General features: G+C 42.4%; 2 protein-coding genes across 2 annotated transcripts in view; one reads left to right on the plus strand and one right to left on the minus strand.

The window, feature by feature from the left end:
* LOC111861910 (ATP-binding cassette sub-family G member 1) overlaps positions 1–25,705 on the minus strand; it is a 233,759-nt gene that overhangs the window by 188,226 nt on the left and 19,828 nt on the right. The window lies entirely within an intron of this gene.
* The window catches only part of LOC111861911 (ATP-binding cassette sub-family G member 1), a 65,627-nt gene that overhangs the window by 7,869 nt on the left and 32,053 nt on the right, over positions 1–25,705 (plus strand). The window contains exons 2-4 of the mRNA XM_023846870.2: positions 4,972–5,923; positions 8,619–8,736; positions 15,214–15,403. Of these exons, the coding sequence (XP_023702638.1) occupies positions 5,698–5,923; positions 8,619–8,736; positions 15,214–15,403 (534 nt within the window). The 5' untranslated portion in view covers positions 4,972–5,697. The remainder of the gene's footprint in view (positions 1–4,971; positions 5,924–8,618; positions 8,737–15,213; positions 15,404–25,705) is intronic.

Genomic DNA, 25,705 nt, shown 5'->3' on the forward strand with positions numbered 1-25,705 from the left:
GCCCTCTTGTCACTTGTGGAGGCTGAAAATTTTTTACTGGGCGTAAGGAACTGGAAGAGAGCAGCGCAGGATAGAGAGGAATGGAGGGGCTTGATAAGGGAGGCCAAGGCTCGACATCGGGCTGTTGCGCCATAGAAGAAGAAGAAGAAGAATTTCCCATTCGGCATTCGGGAGTCCGACACAGTTTCATTCTGTCGCTTTTGGTACAGATGAAGGAGCGAAGCAATGCGAAATGCGTTACAACGGAGTAGCATCATATACGCATTTAACTGAAGCGAATTCGACCAGACGCTGCTTGTTCCCCTTCCAAAAATAAATAACGCAGTCAATTCGTCTGCAACTCGCTCTCCTTCGTTGACGCCTGTCGCTGCTCCTCCTGGATCGACATCGCTGTCTGCCTATCCCCACGTTTACGGTTTTCCGTCTCTATTCTCTCAGTTTTCCGGATTTCCGTGACTAATAACAACGGGTTCTGGATTTGATGACTGGATTTACTGACACGGATGATACACAGATGATGGAGCAATCAATGGAATGAGAACCAGCAGGGAAAACCGAAGTACTAGGAGAAAACCTACCCCAGTGCCACTTTGTCCACCATTAATCCTACATAACATGACCTGGGCTCGAACCCGGGCCGCAAGCAGACAACTAACCGCTTGAGCTATGGCACGGTCACTTTTAGAACAACTTAATATCGACGTACGTGTAGATTCTACAGGGGCCTGACGATGGGTTTATGCGCTTCGCCCGTCTTCTGGTATTCTAAAGAACACTGCAGAATACCGGACGATGTTCATTCGTCAATGGCTATACAGCCCTTCATTAGGGCCTGGTCTCTCTTCAGTTTCGTAATCATTTTACACAGACGGTAGGACTCCTAGAACGAGTGAGCAGTCCGTCACAAGGCCGCTTCCTACACATAACAACACAAACACAGAATAAACGCACATAGACATCAATACCTTCACTGAGATTCGAACCCACGATCCCAGCGTTCGAGCGAGCGAATATACTTCATGTCTCAGACCGCGCGGCCACTGTGGACCGGACGTTGTGCGAAGTCCAAACACCCAGAAATCCCTACTTACGACTAATATACAATTTTTGTTTTCATGGTTCTACAGCACCCTTGGGCCCTGGCCTGTGATTTTCCACTTTGATGATCATTTTACGGACGGTAGGACTGCTTGGACGAGTGATGAGCTCGTCGCAAGGCCTCTACCTAAACTCCTGACAACACAAACACAGAATAAACACATACACATACCAATCATCAATGCCTTGTGTGGGATTCGAACCCACGATTCCGCTCGGCTACCGTGACCGGCAATATACGATTATCGCACATTATTCGCAGCCGCCTGCCATTTCAACTTGCCGTATCATACAGTTCCAACATGCGATGTGACTCGTCTGATTGTCTAGACTTTGTTTAGTGTTCAGACTTTGAAACTCCTTTCCGCCCACACGGACCACAAGTCTGCGTATGTTGGTGGTTCATGTGTTCAAGGTTCGACGGGATGTGTTGTATTTTATGAAGGCCGGACTCCTTCTCTGGTCACCTTCATAATTTCAGTAGCATTTCTACTGCCGAACTACAGCTAATTCCGCTGCTAGGCAAGCAACTTCGCGTGGAGACTCGGTAACTGATCGAGTTCGACCGATATATTTCTGCATATTTTCTTGCGGATGTTAGATGTTCCTGGCAAGCGGAGTGGACTCCCACACACGGTGCAACAAACTGCGAGCAGAGAAGCCGCTAGTACAAGTGGCTGTCCTGCTTAGCCCATGAGGAAGGAAGGCGCAGCGGTCACACCCTTTCCCATAAGTTGTTCGCTTGTATCTGTTGCTTGCTGGTCATCACCCGTTTTCTCGCTCTCTGGTGCACCTTTCCTTGTTTCACACGTTCTGGTCCAATGCCAATTTTAAGATGCAGGATACCGTACATTTCATATTTACGGTAAGGTAAGGTTGTCCCTAGGCATGTATTGTCTTCGCTCGCTTGGAAACCGGGATCGTGGGTTCAAATCCCACTCAGGGCATGGATGTTTAGTTTGTGTGTGCGTTTTTCTGTGTTTGTATACAGGTAGAGGCCTTGCAACGAGCAGATCACCCGCCTAAGGAGTCCTACCAAATGTGTAAGATCTAGAAAAACCGAAGTGAACGGAGAAATTCATGGGGCTGTAGTGCCACGGAAAAAAGAAAAGTTTTCCTTGTGTTTAACTAATTAAGCAGTAGACTATGAAGATGAGTGGGGGAGTGGATGTACAGACCTACGTATTCTTGACCTCGGCACTAGTTGGAGGTGAAGCGCCCCGGCTGCTTTCCTCCCCAGGGAAAAACCCCCGGTACACATTAGATCGGAGGCTGGGTAGCATATCTACAGTACAGTGCGCAACAACCTTGACGAAGACCGCCATAGTTTCTAAATTTTTGGTGTTCACGAGAGCTACGCATATTCCTATGCTATTTTGTCATTATTACGCCTCGAGCTTCTAAGGTGCAGAAATATCTCTATCTAAGATTTCCAACACGATTTCTATGATCTTATCTACAGACCTCTATACAGCCTGCTATCATTTTAGCAGCGAGAACTGGATTGAAAATAACAATTTTACTCTCAGGCAGTTTTGTTGTTTGGCGATCATGGGCCAATAGTAACAACAGCGTGTAGCGGCCTCCGTAGTCTAGAGGTAAAGTTCCCATCTCATGACTCGTGGTACGCGGGTTCAAACCCGGCGGAGGTCGTGGCATTTTTAAGGGCGGAAAATTTCAGGGAACAAGTCCTCCGGGAGGGATTTTAAGCCGTGGGTCCCGTGTCGTAGCTTTACGGCACGTAAAAGAACCTCGTACCTCCAAAGGAGATCACTGAGCCAAAATTGCGGACGTTTCCCGCCCAACAGCAGTCACTAATACCTCTGGTAGATGGGGGAAGCATTATAGATACCTCTCAGCTAGTAGAGCCGGTCTCGCTGGCCCGGTCGGAACTGATGGTACGCACCAATATCGGTAGGGTATAGAGAGTGGTAGAATATCATAGAGGGAAGCACAATAGATCAAACTGGTCGCGATGCATGGGGAAACCCACCCTCTCCAATAACTAACTAACTAACTAACTAACATCAGCGTGTGCTGGATTACGTAATTTCATATAAATGTTAGATAGACGAAAGGAGTCTTGAATGCTGATGTGCCTCTAAATTCAAATATACACACACGCATGGGCAGGCACACGCTATTAAAGGTGAAGCTAGACTTGTGCTTAATTAATTAAGCACTATGCCATGAAGCATAGTCCTTCTTGAGACACCACTGTCACTCAAGAAATTCCACATTATTTTCTGCAATCCAATATTTTATTGCCTGTTCAAAACAACCCAACATCTGACCTCATCCTCAGCCGTATGCGTCCTATCCATATTTCCAAGCCCAACTTCTAACGTTCTTTATTGTCCACTAAGCAATGAACATATAAGACCATGAGGAATCTACACAAATATCCATATCCCTATAACAAGGAAACACTTTTATTCTGTTATTAGTTTCCGTTGTCAATACATTCGTGTCTGTTCATGTTCATGCGTCAAGACATATAACAGTCAAGACAGGATGTCTGCGACATGATGCAAAGAAAAGGGCACAGTTGAAACGAATGACATTATGAAAACCGCTGCACACCGATCTGAGTCATGATACTGATGTCAGCTTCATGCTGACGAATAACGAATGAAGCAAGACTGCGTCTTTTGTCTCACGTCTTGATGTTTGTCTTGGCGCAGTTGGTGTGCGGTCGCCCTTTATTATTATTATTATTATTATTGGATGGGGTGGGTTTCCCCCTGCACTTAGACCAACTGTTGGTCCATTGTACGTCCCCCTGTGATATTCAACCAGTCTCTATACTCTACCGATACTGGTGCGTGCCATCAGTCCCGACTCAGCCAGCGAGTTCGGCCTCTACTGGCTCAGCGGTATCTAGATGCTTCCCCCATCTACCAGATGCGTTAGAGACTATTGTTGGGCGGGAAACTTCCTTGTAATTTGGCTCAGAGACCTCCTTGAGGCATGAGGTTCTTTTACGTGCCGTAAAGCTACGACACGGGACCCACGGCTTAAAGTCCCTCCCGGAGGACTTGTTCCCTGATTTTTTCCGTCCTTAAAAATTCCACGACCTCCGCCGGGTTTGAATCCGCGTACCTTGAGTCATGAGGTGGTAACGTTACCCCTAGACTACGGGGGTCGCTTGCGGTCGCCCTTACTGTTACAACCAACGCACATATAAAGCGTCACTCTGTTATATGTTCCTTAACCCGAACACAACCAAGAACTCTCATGGACATTAAGAAACAGAGTCAGTAGTCCTACCAATAAGCACGTTAGCTGCTGCGAAGTTTTAGATGTCATTCAAACCATCAATCCTCATTTTTTTAAATTACATTAATAAACTGCAATTCGTTAATTTTAGTTTCATTACTGTTTTTAATTTGGGCTATTAAATGTTTTGATATTAGAGCCAGGATAGCGCAGCAGGTATAGCGACTGGCTACGGGGTGGACGATCGAGTGTTCGAGACAAGAATTTTCTCTTCTCAATGTCGTTCAGGCTGGCTCTGGGAACCACCTAACCTCCTATCCAATGGGTACCGCGGGCTCTTTCCACGGGGTAAAGCAGCCGGGATGTGAAGCTGACCACTCACCTCCAACTAGTGCCGAGGCGAAGAAAATGTCTATACAGCCACTCCCCCACACGTTTTCAAGGCCTAGTGCTTAATTCCTTAAGCAAAGGGACAACTTTACTTTTTTACATACTGCGATATTAACAAGGAAAGCAATCACACCCAGGACGAAGACCGGGCAGTTGGACTCATGTTTGTATATTCTAATTTCCAACAGCGACGGGTACACTGTACCCCTGCATATTCTCATTCAAGTACCACACTTTCACACTTGTTGTGTTTCTTTGTTTTAGCAGGCGGATAAGATATGTCCAGCTGAAACAGGAATCCCACCAGCGGATCAAGATAACTGCTCTCACTCTGCAGGCCTGCTCCATACTTGATAAGAAGCGATTTTATTACAGCTAGCCAAAGTCCATTTGCAGTTATTTTGTACATGTATATATATGCATGTGTTGATTACGTGATATTTCCACAATCCGTTAGTAGCTTCTTGAATCTCCCCCTCTCCTGCTCACTCTGTAGAACTTGATTAGACGTTGAGGAAGAAACCCCGTGTTGTCTCTCGGTCTAGTCACGCAGAGATACACGTACACTGTCGCATCGGAACTACGGCTCGCGTGCGCGGAACGTCAAAATTAGGACAAACGTGAGCATTAACAAAGAATAATTTTGTCATCAGAAAAATCGACCTGTGTTTAATTTATACGCTTAATAATTTAAAGGTAAAGTTATGTTCTTTACTCCTGCAGAACCGCAATAATGCGAAACTACAAGAGTAAACGCAATTCATTGTAACGTATCATTTTGATGCTTGGAAAGTTAATGAGTAGAAGTTGATAAGCGTTTCAAACTTACACATTAGCATTTCGTTAAACAGAGAAAGAGAGACGGTTAAAAGAAATCAAGGTGTCACGACGTAAAGGTGAAACTTTGTAAATATTACAACTTGGCCCCACAGTGACTGTAGAACAGAAGTGTACAAACTATTTGGAACTGAAGAATTAGACAAAGGCAAAATGTTAGAGCAATCGGACAGTGCAGCAGTGCAACCACACGTGTTCTTCCGGCAAGCAACTACACCCACACAGTCAACTGTTGTCACTTACAAGAGTGGAGGAAATGGATGTGTGAAAATCACCGGAAATGGTTACCAACAGACTTTTTCCCGCCTCCCACGGAGAACACCAGTGGATATACAATTTGAGAATATTGGATTTACAGCTTCGCTTGGATTCAGAAAAGGTAAGGTATTTTAATTTGTGTGGGAGTACCATTTCACTTAGTATTACAGGATATAACTCTTATCGGGATGTTCTGCAATCCTACAATAGCGAAAAAGTGAATTAGGAGAATTTGTTGTGCAATAATTTGAATGTAAGTTGTACTAAATAATTTGAGCTAGTTAGTAAACTATAACAATCGTACCCTCGATATGAATAGAAGTGTTTGAGGCCCCTCGACCTACAGCGGCAACTAGAATGTGACTTATTAGTTCCCAGAGAATAAATGTTAATGATATGTATGGAGATTTATTCCCCATTAAATTGTGTGTGTTTGTGATTTAACTGGCCTTTTAGGGTTAACATTTATTAAGTATCTTAATTATCAGACTATTTCTCTACAGCCCACGAGAAAAGCTTCATGGTCCCTTGAGGGGCCGTGACTTCCAATGTGGGAAACCCTGGAATAGAAAATGACATTTGAATGAATTATTAAAACAGAAACCATGAGCTTAGAATACATATGGAAAGATGTATCTGGACCGTCTGGCACACAATCAACGTAACAAGGAGAGTGACAAATAATTAAATAACTTTCATTTCAAAATTATCAAATTTCTGAAGAAGTTCGACGGTGCCTTTCCGTTCTAATATTGTCCACCCACCTACGCCTTGGCCTTCCCTGTGGTCTCTTTCCTTCTGGCTTTCCCACCAATAGCCTATACGCATTCCTCGTCTCCACCATTCGTGCTACATGACCTGCTAACCTCATTCTCCTTGATCCAATACAAACCTTTAAAACTAACTTTACTTCTTTAATATTCATGTTTAATATTAGTATTCCAGCTTGGGCCTTCCATTTTTCCTCTCTTCTTCAAATGCTTGCCTCCTAAAGTACTGAACCAACTCCCCACCTTTCTTACGAATTCTACTAGTCCTACTCATCTTTCCCTTCTCGTTGTCAGTCTGATCAACCTACTCATGTTTGGTTTAGATTACGAACCACGAAGCTCTTCTTTATAGTTTTCTCTCCTATTACTTTCTTCGTCTTAAGTCCAGATGTTCTTCGTATCACTTCTCGGATGCCCTAAATCTACGCTGGAAGACAGACCAAGTTATATACCCATGCATAAGAACTGGCAAACATTCAAGTAAAAAGAAAGCCTTAATGAAAGTAAAATAACTTATTGCAGTGTTGGGGAAACTGCAATTATTATAATGATGTCTTATCAGCTGCTTTCTCTGTCCTTTCTGCTCTTCAGCAATTCGCAATAGCTGTTGTGGGCCAAATGTGTTACGCTAAGCTAGCCATATATGTTTGGGCTGGTAACAGGATGCACACTGTGAAGATCATTTCCAGAAGATTCCTGAACCCGAAACATCACGAGCAGGAATCGAGAATACCACTCAATCATAACGTTAGTTAGCGAAATACTGTGTTGTGTTCAATGAGTAGGCCTAATATTATTTCTTTTGTCCAAACGTATTAGGTACACGTGATCGTCGGCTTACGACCGGCTACACTTACGACCACAAAAAATGAAAAATAAAAGATGATTAAATTGTAAAAGTTTTTAAAAATAAATTATAAAGACGATAAAAAGATTAGAACGGTTAAAAAATACTGTTAATAAATATATATTCGACATACGACCAGATCGACTTACGACCTGTCAGTCAGAACGGAAGTCGGTCGTAAGTGGACGACCAAGTGTATTTAGTTGCAAGGTTTCCTGAATATGATTAGTGCTCTCTTCTGGGATGTAACCCCACAGACGTTTCGGAGGAAGATAATGCCTAAATATTCAGGATCGAAAAGTAAACCAAGCAAGAAATCAGCATCAAGCAGCCCGTCTGCTTCGTACACTTCTACTGGATTACATGACGGTGCATCCCAGAAGACCAAGCATGTGAGAAGCGCCTACCCACAATTCCACAATTTGCTTTTTTATCCACATTACACGTTTTTTTTCTTTTTCCTTTATCCAAACCTTTCGAAACTTAGTTATCAATAGCTACCAGTTGTTATTATTAACATGATGGTTATTTTTGTTGTTCAGCCATTCTAAAAACTTATTTAAGATTTGAGGTTTTCACGGCGGTGACTATGAAGTCTGCCATCTTCTGGGATTTGGGGCCATGTAGATCTTGTATGAACCGACGTTTCAGAGGAACGCATTCACTCCATCTTCAGGGTCGAAAAATCCGTAAGCGAGGAACCAGGTCAATGTTTCTACCCTGAAGACGGAGGCGATACGTTCCTCCGAAAAATCGGTTTACATCTACACGGCGCCACATCCCAGAAGACGGTATTCTTCATTCTGAAAACTTAGTTACGAACTTCCGGCAACATTATGCTGCTTTCCTTACATTTAAAAGAAATAAAAGGAGGCTTTTGAGCAATTCATCTGCTGTTCAGAAGACCCCAAGGTTTCCGCACTTGCATCCCACACTTAGAGGGGACGTTCCTCAAGCCATCACCTTATTATATTTCTGTATAACTCCATCTAATTTTTGTCATGAGGTTTACGAGATCACCTAGCTATGTGTCCACGCACCCCATTGTTTTTTTGTTTTCGTTTTCTGTGCAGTCTGCTTCATATCAAAGGAAACTCCCTCCGTTTTATTATCTGTTTAATCAACAAAATGTTTTTTTCTTTGCTTGAACAGTTTATGATCTAAGTTATAATGCTACCTTAATCTGTTTGATTATCCAGGACGGAAGAAGATTCTACATGAACTGAACGGCAGATTTGCCCCACGACAACTCATAGCCATTATGGGACCTTCTGGAGCCGGGAAGTCAACTTTGCTAGATGTTCTTTCTGGTTACAGGTAAAGGTCAAGGAGAGAAAGTCCTGTCTATTGCGTCAGATATTTCTTGCTCCATCTGTCTTGCGCTTAAGTCCTAATTAGAGTCCGGTACAAAGGTTGAGAAGAACCGGCTGCTACCTGTTTCATGCTGGTTCCTTTCTTGACTTATTCGTCGACCCTGAGAAAGGAAATGTCATGTTCGTCCGAATTTCCGTTCATTTTAAACGGACTACGCGATGTTATACAAGCCTATATATTCAAGTTTCTAAACGATGTGTCTCAGTGAGGGACTGGGTGTTCGTTTCTTCCGATGCTTATTAGGAACACCACATGCAAAGGCACCATGAGAATGAACAGTCCAATGTTGCTGAAGGTGACCTGTTTTTTTTTTCTCATTGGAGCTACAGCCCTCATTTTGGGTCTAGGCCTACCTCCATGAAACTCTCCGTTTCATTTCGGTTTACTAGATCTTAGACATACGGTAGGACTCCTTGGGCGGGTGTTCAGCTCGTCGCAAGGCCTCTACCTGTACACAAACACAGAAAAACGTACACAAACAAACTAAACATCCATGCTCTGAGTGGGATTCGAACCCACGATCCCGGCTTCCGAACGAGCGAAGACAGTGCATGCCTTAGACCGCTCGGCTACCTGACAGGCCCAAGGTGACCTCTAGGTAACCGAAATTAAAAGAAGAAACCATTGGATCCTCTTTGAAAATATGGCACAGTTCAGATATTCGGGAACGACAATAACAAATCAACACTTGATTGAGGAGGAAATTAAGAGGGGTTTGAACTCGGGTAATGCTTGCTACCGTTCGGTCCAGAACCTTTTGTTTTCCCGTCTGCTGTCTAAAAACATAAACATTAGAATATACAAAACTATAACTTTGCCTGTGGTTCTGTGTGGGTGTGAAACTTGGTCTCTGGCATTAAGGGAGGAACATAGACTGAGGGTGTTTGGGAAGAGGGTGTTGAAAAAATTTGTACTCGAGGGGGATGAAGTGACGGGAGATTGGAGAAAAGTGCATAATGAGGAGCTTCGTAACTTTTACTCTTCACCAAGTATAATCAGAATGATCAAGTCAAGGACGATGAGATTGGCGGGGTATGTAGCATGCACAGGGATGAAAATACATGCCTGTAGGCTTTGGTGCGAAAGCCAGAAGGAACAAGACCACTAGGCAGATGTAGACGTATGTGTGGGGGATAATATTAAAGTGGATCTTAGAGGGATGGGATGGGCTAGAATGGACTGGATTCTTCTGTGCATAGGACAGGGACCAGTGGAGTGCTCTTGTGAACACGGTAATGAACCTTCGGGTTACATAAAATGTTGGGAATTTCTTGAGTAGCTGAGCGACTGGCGGCTTCTCAAGAAGGGCTCAGCTCTGTGGGGTTAGTTAAATGATGACTGGACCCTACCCCGAACAGTTCAACCTAGTTCATACCTCAATAACTATTTACATAGCATAGGTTTTAATATTTATTTCCCGCCTAATGATGAAATACTGTCTTACAATTACACCCTTTTTACAACTGATGGTCCGCAGACCGCTGCCGACCCGCAAGGCCTCTAGCTAAGGAAGTTCCATCTACGCAACTAAAACATCTAATGGTATATTGTATATTGATTTATTACTACGTGTTTAGGCCATAGAGGCCATCATGAGACAATTGGTACATTCATTATTACTTGTTACGAATATGGATATTGGCCCTTATTTACGTGTTAATTTTTTCTAAAATATGCCGCCAAATTTAGTTAAAATATATAGTTAAAATGCGGAAAAATGGATGGGTATTTGATAGGGTTGGAATATACGAACTTCTAGAAGATAGGGCTTAAGTGATAACATTGTAAAATAGTGAAAATGCAAATTAGATAGAGTATAGTAAATGCAATGTCAAGTGGGAGTTGTGGTGGACAAAGTAGCGCTGGGGCAGGTTTTCTCCGAGTACTTCGGTTTCCCCTGCCAATCTTCATTCCACCAATTGCTCCACAGTCACCCTCACCTATCATCTGGGGCTAGTACAATAGGCCAGAAGTGGCCGCTGTACAAGGGACTTAGTCCCACCCCACTAGCAATAAAAATAATAAATATATGTAAGATTTGAGGTTTCACGGCGGTGACTATCAAGAATGCCGTCTTCTGGGATATGGCGCCATGTAGATCTTGCGTGAACCGACGGTTCAGAGGAACTTATCGCCTCCATCTTCAGGGTAGAAAAATCCGCGAGCGAGGAACCAGGGTGAACAGATGTGAACTGTCCTTTCACATATGGCGCCACATCCCAGAAGACGACATTCGTTATAGTAAACGGAACTTATATGTACCCAGAGGAGTTGGGATAGCTCAGTCGGTATAGAGATTGGCTACGGGCGAGACGGTCACGGGTAAGCTTTCTCTTCTTCGTAGCGTCAGTACCTGCTCTAAGGCCCACATAGCCTCCAATCCAATAGGTACCGGGGGGGGGGGATTTCCCCCGGGGTATAGCTGCCGGGGTATGAAGCTGACCACTCATCACCTAGTGTCGATGTCGTGAATGGTAGCGCTATACCTCCACTGGCCGTAGAATCTGAAGTGTATATCTGATATGTTCCTGGCGTTCTCTGAGGAAGGTTGAGGCGGATAATGGCAGGGGACTACATGTACACCGCAATAAGCCGTACTGTGTTGCTTCCGAACTGCTAGAAATAAGGTCCAGAATACTCAGATACATATGTCTCATGATTTTCATGGAGATGTCGTACACATTGTCGTCGGAATGTGTAGATTCACTTGATAAATGTGCAACTGGGCTAGCCTGCTGGTTTCAGACTACAGCTCTCGCACTAATCCATGTGGGCATCTATTTGTCCGTTCTGAAGATAAGGAATCTTCCAAATATTTATATATACACTTCATATATACCGTATTTACGCATATATAGGCCGCGTGTGTGTATAGGCCGCAGCACAATTTTCAGACAGAAATTATAGAAAAAATAATTTTCTTGGAATATTATTTCAGGAGTAGAACATCCTGTATTACTAATTATGAATATATATTTTTTTTTAAATGAAGTGTGATTTCGAATATTTCGAATATAAGCCGCACCCCAGTTTTCCTCTTGAATTTTTGGCAAAAAAATGTGCGGCCTATACATGCGTAAATACGGTACTTCATACTTCATATACAAAATACACTTCCACAAATTGTCAGCCGTCACGAAACAAAAACAGAAACGACGAACTATGATTTCTCGTTAGTGACGTTTTACATACGTGTATGCAAAATAGGAAAACCGGTTCATGTGCGCTGAGTTACACAATACGTTGCCGAGAAAATCCGAAATCTGACAATTTTCGTAAGTCTGATCGCAGAACTTCAGCCCATTTGCGAAATCAGGGCAAAGTTAGCTTTTAAGTACAATCATGCAGGCATCCGTAGGTGCTTTCCTTCGCTCACAGTATTAATCGAAGGCAAAATTTTACCGAATTATATATATATACGAGTATATATTAAGGCTGTGTTTACACGTGCACTGTGTCAAAGAACTTCGAGGTTGCATTATCATCATATATCTCTGACGTCATCATTGGAAAGTAAATCCTGTTTTAGACACAAGGGGGAAAGTCAAGATCTCGCTGAAAAAGCGTGACATTTCTTCCACAAGCTCGCTTACTCAAGGTAGAACGTGCGCTGATTGAGGTTCAAGGAAGAAAATCTATTACTCAGTGGTCTAATTATTATTTTTACAATTATGGACTATTTTTTGCAAGATTTGAGGTTTTCACGGCGGTGACTATGAAGAAAGCAGTCTTCTGGAATATGGTGCCGTGTAGATATTGTGTTAATCGACGTTTCGGAGGAAAGTATCGTCTCCATATTCACGCTGGTTCATCGCTCGCGGATTTTCCTTTTTCTTCTATCCTGAAGATGGAGGCGATACGTTCCTCCGAAACGTCGGCTAACACAATATCTACACGGCACCACATTCTAGAAGACTGCTTTCTTCAGGGACTATTTTTACTTTTCAGTTTTCTTCCGCAACTAAACAGTTTCAGCTGAATATCATTAAGACCTGGTTATTTCCGTTTTGTTGTGACCGACCCAAGGCCGATGAAGAGGGCGTGTGGCTTTGTGGTACTCATATTCTGCTTCTTTTACTTTTCGACCCTGAAGACAGTATGTTCCTCCGATGGGCTGCCTTGGAAAACTTCTATTAGAATAAGCGGTTTAACATCCTCAAAGAGAGTACTCTTATTTTTCTTCCTGTTTCTTAACTTTCATCCACGGAATATTGGCCCATAATTCATGTAAAATATAAGCTCTAAATTTTGTGACGATTGTAGATTAATAAGAACATCACGTTTCTGGACATTAACCATCGTCCTGTTCGTATTTAACTTTTAGATCTTATTTACATAAATAGTATAACCAGGTACATATCAGAAATTTAGGGAATTTGAACGCGTTAATACCTGAAGGAGGAGACAGAATCTTGTCTCCGAAGCATAATATTTGTACAATATAAAATATATTGGATCATTTTGTAACCTGTCATGAGAAACGGGAACTTCCAAAAGGAAGAAGAAGAGAGTTTAACTTCGCAGATAAGACAACAAATTTTACATTTCTATCCAGAAATTGTATAATTCTTTCAGTCCCATATTGACGCAGTATGTCTTGGAAGTCATTCTGTCAGGACCTTGAGTCAGTTCCTGAGTCATACACGTGGTGACCTGGCGTCTCTAGGAGCAGCCAGCTTGCAAACGCGATACGGCTTTGCCAGCTTAATTAGTATTCATACAATAATCCTTCATTCGTGAACTACTGAATACAGATAACCATAACTTTGGACTTTAACATTTTGCAAGAAGAATATGTGTTCCATACACAAATGCATTCGTTCAAGATTATTGACCAAATGGCATACCATTCTTTTGTTGCCGGAAAATGTTAAGGTTTAGAACATCTGGTGAGTGATAGGCCAACATTACAATCTGAACTTTTCACCCTTCGCACACCGCATTTCTCATACAGGACCTTGCACCTTTGTCAAGTCCAGTTTTGGCTCCTTGCACTTTTAACAAACTACTCGACTCGTGGGGTTAACAAAAGGAAGTCCTGATTAGTGCAGTCTGTATATAACAATATAGAAGCGAGCGACCGTGGACTATTTGAAATTACTGTGTTGGCATTCATCTGGAAAGATTATAAAGACTAAAGAAATCCTTCGCCAGTACAGAGAGCACCCCGGAAGAGATCCGAAATAAATACAGTAAAAGTTGGTTATAGCAACATCGGTTTCTGCGACACCTTGTCTATTGCGTCAAATATTCAATGGTACGAACTAATTCCTCATAAAGCAACTGTTTTTATACCTTGCTTAGTACGACATGCACAAATGCATCAACCTCGTATGTAACGTCATTTTCATTCCTGAATTTCTCTGATATGGACATTGAACGTAATTTAGAAAGTGTGTATTGGGCAAGTAACAGGAAACAGATGAAGATAACTGATTACTGTACTCGTATCTAGGTACAGTAAGGCACAACAATTGATGTAATCTACTGTAATTTGGTGAGTAGGCCTACCTTTAATATACAGTATTAGTGCGGTGTGTATTGTCAGTGAAAAGCGCTGTAATATGTCTTTGATATTACACATTTGGGCAATTCCACGTTAATGTTACGTTAGTCTGTACTTAACTACGTATTTCACTAAAAAATGCAACATTTTAACTCGGTTTTTGGTAGATTTTTACGTGACTAACATAAGGCTATTGTGGAAGTGCCCATTTCGGTTACAACGACATTCGTTTATAACGACACTATTTTTAGGTCCCTATGATGACGTTATAACCAAGTTCTACTGTACATCCACTTATAAACCTACATTACTGTCACACCACCCTGAACTGGTCCTAAAATGAAGAGAAAGTACGATATTACCACATGAGCTACTTGAAGTCATATCCACCAAGGTCGATAGCCGAGAAACCTTGGAGACTTAATTAGCACTTGAGCTTGCTGGCGCGGACAGAAATTAACTAACATACTCTTTGGTTCGGAAGAGACAGCGATTGGGATTAGCTCTTTCTAACGGACACAACAGAGTTAGTGTCTCCAGGATGGAAACTGATCCTGTTTCTGAAGCGTTGTCCTCATTAGAGTACCGGAGGATAAAATCCAGAAACCCACTACTCCCGCTTGTTGCACGCCAACGTCGTAACGTTTTAGGAGCCATCCAAACGCTTTGTAACGCTAATTTCTGCGAGTATGGATACAGGATTAACCGCTTCTGTGGTATAGTGGTCAGAGTTATTGGCTACAGATCCAGAGGTCCCGGGTTCGATTCCCGACGCTATCAGATTTTCTGATAAATAATGGGTCTGGAACGGGGTCCACTCGGCCTCGTGAGGATAACTGAGGAACTACTTGAATGGAAAAGTAGCGGCTCCGGTCTAGAAAACCGAAATTAATGGCAGTGGGGATTCTTTGCAGGATTACAGGAGTGACTGGTTCCGTGATTCTGGACGGTGAGGAGAGGAACATGGATGCCTTCCGGCGTCTGTCTTGCTACATAACACAAGACGACCGTCTACAGCCATTGCTCACGGTCCGCGAGAACATGCAAATTGCAGCCGATCTAAAGCTACAAGGGGACGTCTCAAGGAGGGAGAAGAATAATATTGTAAGTATAATTAACCCCTTGTTTTGTATGGATGTAAAACTCCGTCTCTGATAACATGGATTGAGTGACTGACAACAATTCACCGAGAACAGCTGTGGCTACAAAACAGGATGTAACAAGAGAATGGAGATAATCACGTGACGAGCAGCTAGAAATACGAGATGGGCAGGTCATATAGCGTACAGAAGCCTAACAAACATATAACTAGATGCATAGTTTTGGTCGGACAACATTAAGGGAAGAAACCGCAGAAGGAACATAAGTGTATATGGGAGCAAAATATTAAAATGGGTCTGAAATAAATATGGCTTAAAAGGGTGGTCTAGATTAAAATGGATCGCGATTGAACCTGGCAGTTTATCGCTGTGTATGTAAATGTGCTCTTATGTATAAATTCAATTATGCATGTACTAATTCTTCGCTCTCGGATAGAATTTTGGAAAATATCGAAGTCGATTTCTGTACCAACTTGAATCATTTTAACGTTTCGCACATAAAGAATTACACTTAAAATCCCTCAGTGGACCTCATAGGCTACTGAGCTACCTGAATCTCATTAATGTTATGAATATACGAGGAAGAGTTAGTTAGTAACAAAATGGAAGTAAAACAGCTGTAATTGATGTAATACATTTTCTATGTATATTAATAGGTAGCAGCACAGTCCAACTTCATGACAGTCTAGGTAACAGACGCGCATGTTCATGTTCAGAGACTTGTTTTAGTAGTCAAAATGGCGACCGCGATTCAGTGTATTGCTGAAGAGCAGCGTTCTGATGAGCGCCTTTTCTGTGGGCAAAAGAACTTAATGCGAAGGATATTCATAAAGAAATGTTTCCTGTTTATGTTGGCAAGAGTTTGTCGCTTTAAACGGTTCCACCTTGGCGGCAAATGTTTTGCTGATGACGAAGAGGTTAAAACGGAGGCGCAGAAATGGCTGAGACAACAGTCAAAAGACTTCTGTGCTGCGGGTTTCGACTAACTGGTAAAGCGATGGAACAAGTGTATCAGTGTTGGTGGAGTATATGTCGAGAAATAAATGTTTTTCCAGGCTCAAATATCACATTCTTTTACGTTTTGTATCCATTTGTGACTTATTTAATGACTCTCCCTCGTATTTTGTATTAACTTGAGATCCGTTACAATAATTTACTTCGCTTCATATGTTTGTCTTTAAGGTGATATTTATTGTCAGGATTTCTGCAAATATTTGATGAATTATAGATCTCGTTAGGCGGAACCAAAGATCCCTGTGTACGCCTACACATTTGATGCCAACGAGAGTATGCATCCCTCTCAACAAATGACTTCATATTGAAAAAGCCATGCCGTCTCTGTGTATGTGTGTTATATCCCAGAAAGCAATCATTGAATTCTATGAAGTGTAGCATTGTGAGATCTACACTACAAGTCATTCGACGAAATTAGTTTAGGTTCATCAGTCTAAAAGAAAGATGGTTTTCATAACGCTCACATCAAACTTTATCTGTTTTCTCATGACGGGTTCATAGTACAGAAACCCGATATAGCATTAATCTTTAATGCGAAGCGATGGAGTATGCTAAGTACAAAGTGAAGTATATATATTTTTTGTACGTGCGATTAATTATACAAAAACAGATGTGTATCTGCTGTAAATCAGTCATAGGGTCAGTGAGGCAGGCCCTGTGCAAAAATAAATTACGGAAATTGTATACCCCACTAGATAAAATTTTCCACTAAAGGAATTGTGTTGTTTATTTAACGACGCTGTCAGTATCTTACACCATTTAGCGTTGAATGATGAATAATTACTTGGAAATTATTTAGAAGGAAGCGGCCTCGTGATTATTTCTCCTACTTCTTCTTCCTCTTCTTCTTCTCTTTTCTCTCTATCGTAGTTTCTTTCTTGTTTGGCGGAGATAATCGTACCCCTTTCCATGTTCTAGTCGTACTGTCCGCTGAGTTGAAACTAATTGTACTGCAAATATTTATTTGTAGCAATGATTTCTAAAAACTACGACAGTGGTTTATTTAAATCTTTTGTAATATGTCCTAAGAGACCACAGGGAAGACCGAGGCGTAGGTGGATGGACAATATTAGAATGAATTTTAGAGAGATAGGATGGGATGGTGTGGATTGGATGGATCTGGCTCAGGATAGGGACCGGTGGAGGGCTCTTGTGAACACGGAGAGGAACCTTCGGGTTCCATAAAATGCTGGGAAATTCTTGAGTAGCTGCAGAATTGGCGGCTCCTCAAGAAGGGCTCAGCTCCATGAGTAAGTAAGTAAGTAAGTAAGTAAGTATAGTGCTAAACCTACTTGCAAAAAGAGATTAAAACAACATACACTCCCTCGTACGAACGGACTGGATTTCTATAATAAGTTAATTCCAATACAAATTAAATACCGTATAACAATTTATTTGATGGAAACAATCCCCATCATAATAAAATAATAAATTAATTAAGCACTACACCATGAAGACGTATGTAGAAGTGGATGTATAGATCCATGTATTCTTAGTCTTGGATCCAGTTAGAGGTGAATGGTCAGCTTCACGTCCCGGTCGCTTTACCACCGGAGAAATACCCGCGGCAAACATTGGATAGGAGACTTGGTGGAGAAAGTCTTGTCCCTACAGGGACTTGTATTCCAACCCTTGGCCGTTCAGCCCGTAGCCAGTCGCTAATAAAATCGTAGGGTAATTTAAATTTAGCTAATGACCTTAAGAGCTTACCATCCAGATTAACGTGGAAAATATAAATAATTTAAAATGAAGGAACTGCTTCGAGGTTCTAACATACATTCTCTCTGTCGTACATCTCCAGTTCAGTGACTTTCTCTCTCCTCTTTTAAAGCAGCGGATATCAGACACCTTCAGAACTAACGGATAGGAAATATAATATGTTATACGTTCGTAGGCCGGTCACGGTAGCCGAGCGGTCTAAGGCATGCACTGTCTTCGCTCGCTTGGAAACCGGGATCGTGGATTAGAATCCCACTCAGGGCATGGATGTTTAGTTGTGTGCGTTTTTCTGTGTTTGTCTACAGGTAGAGGTCTTGAGACGAGCTGATCACCCACCCAAGGAGTCCTACCGAATATGTAAGATCTAGAAAAACCGAAGTGAACGGAGAAGTTCATGGAGGTAGGCCTAGGCCCACTGGGGCTGTAGCGCGAAGAAAAAAAAATACGTTCGTAGTCTGTTCGTAATTACTTTAATGTGGACATCTCCTTTCTCTGTTTCCGCTCATCATCGGTTAGGCTCATGTCTCTTTGTATTTGTACGTAGTGTATTCAACAACAGTGCCAGCATCTCAGATAATACAGCGTCGGAGGATCAGTCGATAGTAAATAGTGACTGCAAAGGAAGGGGAAGAAATAGGAAGTAGTATGATTCTAAGGTACCATTCCAGGCATTTCCTCTGAAGGGGCTGATACAACCATGGAAAGCCTGGATCAGGATTCGAACCGGGCACCTTCAGAACAAATAAATCATATTAAATAATGCAGATATCCTTCAAGGGATTACTGGAAACACCGCGCTGCGTTGATTATGTATATTTATTTCAGTCACTGGAAATGACTAACTTGTAAATCAGGCAAATATATTCACTGTTGGAGAATAAAGTTTTCTTTTCGTTACCAGTAGCGGCTGTCGGTATAGCAACTGACTACGGGCTGGACGACCGAGGGATCTGAGTTCCAATCCCGGTAGGGCCAAGAATTTTCACTTTTCCACGTCGTCCACTCCTATTCAATGGGTACCGGAGGCTCTTCCCCCGTGGTTGACGAATCTGACCACTGTCATCCAAATAGTGCCGAGGTCGTGAAAACGTGGGTCCACACATCCACTCCCCCATACGTCTTCATTGTGCAGCGTTTACTTAGTTAAGCACAGGGACAACTTTACCACTTGCGGCGCGGATCACATTGCAAGGTTTGTGTGGGAAGTAGGTTTGGCTCAAAAGCCATACACAGAGCAAGCATAAGTCTACTGCAGGATGAATACTCATAAAGACATTCTGTTGTTGTCTGTATTCGGGAAAACAAAATAAGAACAAAGCAGTCTTCTGGGATTTGGCACCGTGTATATGTGGTGTTAACCGACGTTCTTATATTTCTCCTTCTACCCTGAAGATGGAGGCGATACGCTCCTCCGAAACGTCGGTTAACACCACATATACACGGTGCCAAATCCCAGAAGACTGCTTTCTTCATAGTCACCGCCGTGAAAACCTCAAATCTTACGAAATATGAACATTTCATCAAGGGAGGTTATGAAAATCTCTGAGGTTGCACAGTGCTTACAATACGGAGAAGAGGAAATTGAAGAAACTTACATACCTAAGAAAAGTTAAGGAACACATTTTTAGAGATAACTACGCCATAGGCAGGGCCGGGATAGCCTAGTCGGTATAGCGACTGGATACGGGCTGGACAACCAAGGGATCGGAGTTCGAGTCCCGGTAGGGGCAAGAATTTTCAATTCAATATGTCGTCCAGGCCGGCTCTGAGGCTCACTCAGCCTCCTCTCCATTGACTGCCGGGGGCTATTTCCCCGGAGTCAAAGTGGCCGGGGCGCTCCAACTAGAGCGGACGTCAAGAAAACGTGGGGCTATACATCCACGCCTCCTACGCCTTCATGGCATAGTGATTAATTAGTTAAGCACAAGGGCAATTTTACCTTTACCTCTTTACCTTTTTTTATTGGCACTACAGCCCCAGTGGGCCTAGGCCTACCTCCATGAACTACGTTCACTTCGGTTTTTCTAGATCTTACACATTCGGTAGGGCTCCTTGGGCGAGTGATCAGCTCGTCGCAAGGCCTCTACCTGTACACAAACACAGAAAAACGCACATAAACATCCATGCCCTCAGTAGGATTCGAACCCACGATCCGGGTTTCCAAGCGAGCGAAGACAGTGCATGCCTTAGACCGCTCGGCTACCGTGACCGGCCACCTCTTTACCTTACTACGCCATATTTAGAACCATTACAGATATTCTATACTTAATATTGTTAAGAAGATTAAACAAAAATATTTAGATGGGTGTTGCATGTAGAAAGGATAAGAAATGACAAATATAATGTATACATTCTATTCACAAAAATTTAACCGAGAGAACACTTGAAACTGCAGTATAAAGTAAAAGTAAATATATGCCCGTGCTGGGTCAGTTAAGAAATACACCACAAAGAAATATGGAGGACAGGTTGTATAGATCAACGTGTTACTGACCTCTGTGCAAGATGGAGGTCAGTGGTCAGCTTCACACCCTGGTCGCTTTACCACCGAGGACCCTATGTACTCATTGGGTAGGAGGTTGGGTGGACCGAAGAGCCGATCTGGATGTTGTGGGAAAGATAAAATTCTCTTGCCCCTGCCGGGAATCGAACACAACTCCTCTGATGTCCAGCCCGTACTTAGAATGTGAATAAAATATTTAAAAATGTATCGTATGAAAATATGGATTATGCAACGCAGGCCGAAGACAGCGCAGCGGCATTCCTCGTAACCACTTCAGCAACTGCCTCGCTGTAACTAGCGTCGCGTACTAATAAGGCAAATAAAGTTCTTGGCGATAGTTTATTACGACAAATATTTCCACACTATCCATCGTTGTTTTTTTATTCAAAACGAAGTTTCGGAGACTGTAGCTCTTACTCCATCCTCAGTCTCCGAAACATCGCTTTAAATAAAAGCAGAGCGAAGGGTAAGTCCAGAAAGTCCACCATTGTTCTAATAAGGTACAGTAGTTCAATTCGTAGGCCAGTCCGTCAGTTATCTGCGATTCAGTGAAACATCGTGGTGAAGTTACCGGACAATTCAGTACTGCCGAGAATAAGGTATGGTATGGTGCTTTCTTGTTCACTTCATGGCCTAGGCAGTCAAACCTGTTCTGATTTCACTTTTTCATCCCATCTCTTCCAAGGTCTTCCTATGTCTCTGCTCTCTTTTAGTTTATACTTTCAGTTACGTTATTCTACTGGTTTATCCCGTTTGTCAGTGTTTATCTGTTTTATTTTTTACTGATTATATTTCAAGTATTAATAACCAATGTTAGTATAATAAATTATTTCGGCTATTTAAAATTGACGGACTGACCCCGTAGCCTATTTCTGACGTGGAACAAACCATTCATGGGGTAATGACCGTATAAGGTTACAGAATGGAAAGTCAACTGCACTAAATAAATTTGTTAATATATAAATTGCATATTTACAATCTACTCTCAATTTTATGGAGTAATAAATAGATTTGCTCTAAGTGGGTGTCTTGAATAGAGAAATCATCCACTGATGATAATCTTACAGGCCCTGTTGCGGAATTATATTGGCTTTAGCTTTCTATATCTGTGGTTGTGGTGGGTCAGACTGCCACTATCTCCTGAATCTTCTTACATTTGGTGGGTTGCTAATTTCTACAGCTAGTCTGTTATTGTGTCCGAGTATGCTTTGATGGTAGGGTGTTACAATCTGTGTATTTCTTCTGTGACAAATGGGATTTGCAGATCATTGTGGAGACTAAAGTTGGAGACATACCAAGGTGCGTTGCTTATTAAGGGTAAGATTTTAGATTGGAATCTTAGAATTATTTTTGTGTTCGATGGTTCTATGTAACCCCATAGCTGTGTAACCCATAAGGTTTCTAATATGCAATCATTGTAATTGTAATTGGCCGGGTAGTTCCCTTCGCTGGAGTATTTGGATTCTTTTTGTACAAGGTTGTGTTGTGTTCACCTCCGCATTTAACATAAGTATACGGTCTTGCGCAATATGTTTTTATGCCCGTAGCACTGACATCTTGTGCACTGTACAATGTGTTTTTCTTTCTTGGGGCTTCGACTGTTGCTCTTGTTGTTTTGTTTAGGTTCTAGGTATGTAAAAGAAAGGCAGTGGCACAACTTACAATCATTACACGTAAATCTCTTCTCTATCTGCAGTAGTTTTCTCATATATCCAAGCAACGAATTGTCTGAAGCGCATTTGCATAGCAGCGGGCGGAATTAACCCTTCAACAGGGTATTCCATATTCAGTCCGAGGGCAAGTATATAACAGTCCAACGTTGGCCAGAGACCAGCAGAGTTTGTATTCGACTATAGCAGGAGTGATTTCGTATCCAACAAGGGACCAAGGACAGTTGAGCTCCGAGCAGAAGGTGCTTCACTAAGATAGCTGTGCAAATAATTGTAACATTGAAGAATAACTGTGAGTGAGTGTAAAAGTGACTGCCCAATAAAAGTATTCGCTCAAACCCGAGAACCCACACAATTTCTTGTCGCGTTGCCTAGAAAACACACGACAACTGGCGTCAGAAGTGGGTTAGGCACGGATTAGGAACAGATTGCTGGACCCAGAGCGCAAGTGCCACACCACACAAAAAAATGGATCTATAACAAATGATGGAACGTCTGTTAGCTGGCCAAGAACAAATGATGGCCAACCAGAGAAGAACGGACGCACATCTGGACGAAATACGCTCTATGCGGTCTGAGTTAAAGGATGGCCGAAAAGAGATAATGGCCTGCCAAGGAAATTCGGAGACAAAGTCTTGAAGATGAAAAGCCGACCTCAGTGTACACGAAACCGAAGGCAGCACAAAACGGGGTCCCTAAAGAAGACGCCGAAATGATGCCGGTCGGAGGACTGAAGAAGAGGTTTTCTCTTGACACGCCACAATATATATGTTTCTGTTTCACTTATCTCGTTTGTTTGCATATCCTCGTCTGAGAGCCGTTAAGAGCTCTTCGTATTGTCGCGTGTTTCCTAGGTAACGCGACAAGAAACGATGGGTTAAGGATTAGACGAATGTTTATTGAACAATTATTTGTTTACACTCACAATTATAACAACACTCAGTAACGCCTTTCACGTTCCCTCTTCAATGGCTACACTCTTGCACCTCTATTCCCGGTGGAGCCTTCGTTGTTGGTTCTTCCCTTATCACTCGTTGAATCTTAACTATTCTTGGCTCTTCCCTTATTGCTCGTTGAATGTTTTTCCATATCGACGGCTTCTATCGAATATTCCTGACGAATCCTCTCAAACAAGTCAAATCAAAGTCACATTGCGACTGACGTTCAGCTAGTCAGTAAGTCTTGGTGTCGAGCCTCATCTGGGGCTCATGACCAGATATTTATTACTGTTTGACAGTTACGGTCTTGTTTTTGCGGGGCGCCCTCTCTCTCGAGAGGACGGGTCTGTCTTTTGTATACGCTGCTGGCCTTTGCCAGCGCAGTCTTCCTGGGGTCCGAGTCCCGCGGAACTCGCGACAATATTTTACTGTCTCAGATTTGAGACTTCCCTTTTCGTCGCCGCCTACTACTCGCAGGGTCATGGTGGAGGTATGTGTTCACCGCTCCCTATATAAACTCGACACGGACCACCAACAGAAAACTCATCTCTGCTCAGCAACGGATATCATGTATTGTTGTCAGGCGTGCCCGCTGATGCCTTGCCTAACAACGGACTCCTTATATTGTTGGATACTTCGTTGCTGTGGGAACACAACGAGTCGGTCTCTGTTGCTTAAGAACTTTCTTAGGCAATGATCTGTTTATGTTTCGTTGCCTAGGAATTGCTAGCCGTTGACCAGCAATGGATGTTCTACAGTCCAGCCTTCCTGGTGGCATGCCACAGTATCCACTCGTATTTTGTATATTAATAGGAAAGGAATTTCCTGCCGTTGTTGTTTCTGAGGTTTGGGTCGATCTTTTCATTTTTTTTTTATTTGTTGCCAGGTGTCTTTTTTTTCTGGCTCATTTTAGGTGTGGTTCTTGATGCTGGTTGTTGATGGGGTTCTGTTAATTGTATGTTCAGGGCGTTGTTGATAGTCTGTTTATGTATCTGATGGATTGTGGACGGTGATGTTGCATAAGTTATTTGTTGCAAAGGCTGCTTTGTTGATATTGGCATCGTGGTATTGGGCCTGTAGAGTGCTGTTGCATTACCACTAAATATGTGCTGCACATTTCTCTCGCATTATCTGAGGGACTGACGTCATCATTAGGCCTATGAACATTTATTGTATTTAAATTAATTTCGCGTGAATGAATGTTGAAATTATATTCAGAATTCGAAACGACTGTCATTTGAACAGTTGTCACAACAACGCATTTCTAGAGCAAGATGATACAGCATAATAGCATTCCTTCCAGTTTACGTGATACATGCCGGTTACATAATGATCAGAACAGCATTCTTGAGAGTTAACAAGGACTAAAAACGTCACCCGAAGATATTTTGAATAAATGATAACCAGTTTGTAAGATTTGAGGCTTTCACGGCGGTGACTATGACGAAAGCAGTCTTTTGGGATTTGGCACCGTGTATAAGTGGTGTTAACCGACGTTTCGGAGGAACGTATCGCCTCCATCTTCAGGGTAGAAGAAAATATAAGAATTCTGCAAGCGAAGAGACCGTGAGAACCGGTAAAAGCAGACTTCGCTTGCAGAATTCTTATATTTTCTTCTACCCTGAAGATGGAGGCGATACGTTCCTCCGAAACGTCGGTTAACACCACTTATACACGGTGCCAAATCCCAAAAGACTGCTTTCTTCAAATGATAACCAGTTTCCTTACATAAGCCAACTACATCCTAACTCTACTCACTTCCGCCCTAATGACCAGCACGTGCTTCACAATGCAGAAGACAGCAATATAACAATCTACCTGTGAAAACCTAACCACCTTTCTGCACGGAGAAAAGTTCTTGAAAAACTAACAGTCGCTCAGCAAATCAAAGAATTCACTGCCTCTTATAGAGCTTAAAATTACTGTAACGGGTGTGCTGAAAGCGTTTCTATACAACGGCTCGGTAAACACCTTCCAACGTGCAACAGTGGAAGATATGTCTCAGTGAACGAATTTTATAGCTCGTTGCTAGGCAACAGTCAGCGCGCCAATGAACTCGTTGGCTAGGAGTCATGTGACTTGTGTTTTCTCTGTTGTCCATGCGAAGCCTATATAACGAAAACCTGTTGTAGCTCAGATTAGTGCAGGATGCAGTGGAGTACAGTGCGATGCAGTGCGGTACAGAAGAGATTTTAGTTGATTTCCGAGGTTCAAGGGTGATTGAACAAGAAATGGCAAGAAGATTTCATGGCGATTTGAAGTGATAGTTTCTGTGTTGAGATCCGTTGCTATGAGACTAGTGGAAACTGAGAATCCTAGTGCTTTTTCAACGTTGAACTTTAAATTGTGTAAATCTGCGATAGCGCTGTATTAAGTGTAATTAAGAGAGATTATAAACGGAGTGGCAATAAATCCAATCATCCAAAATCAAACCCATTATTTTCGTCACGCGTACCTCCACA

Source organism: Cryptotermes secundus, unplaced genomic scaffold, assembly GCF_002891405.2.
Source record: "Cryptotermes secundus unplaced genomic scaffold, Csec_1.0 scaffold39, whole genome shotgun sequence".
Lineage (NCBI taxonomy): Eukaryota > Metazoa > Arthropoda > Insecta > Blattodea > Kalotermitidae > Cryptotermes > Cryptotermes secundus.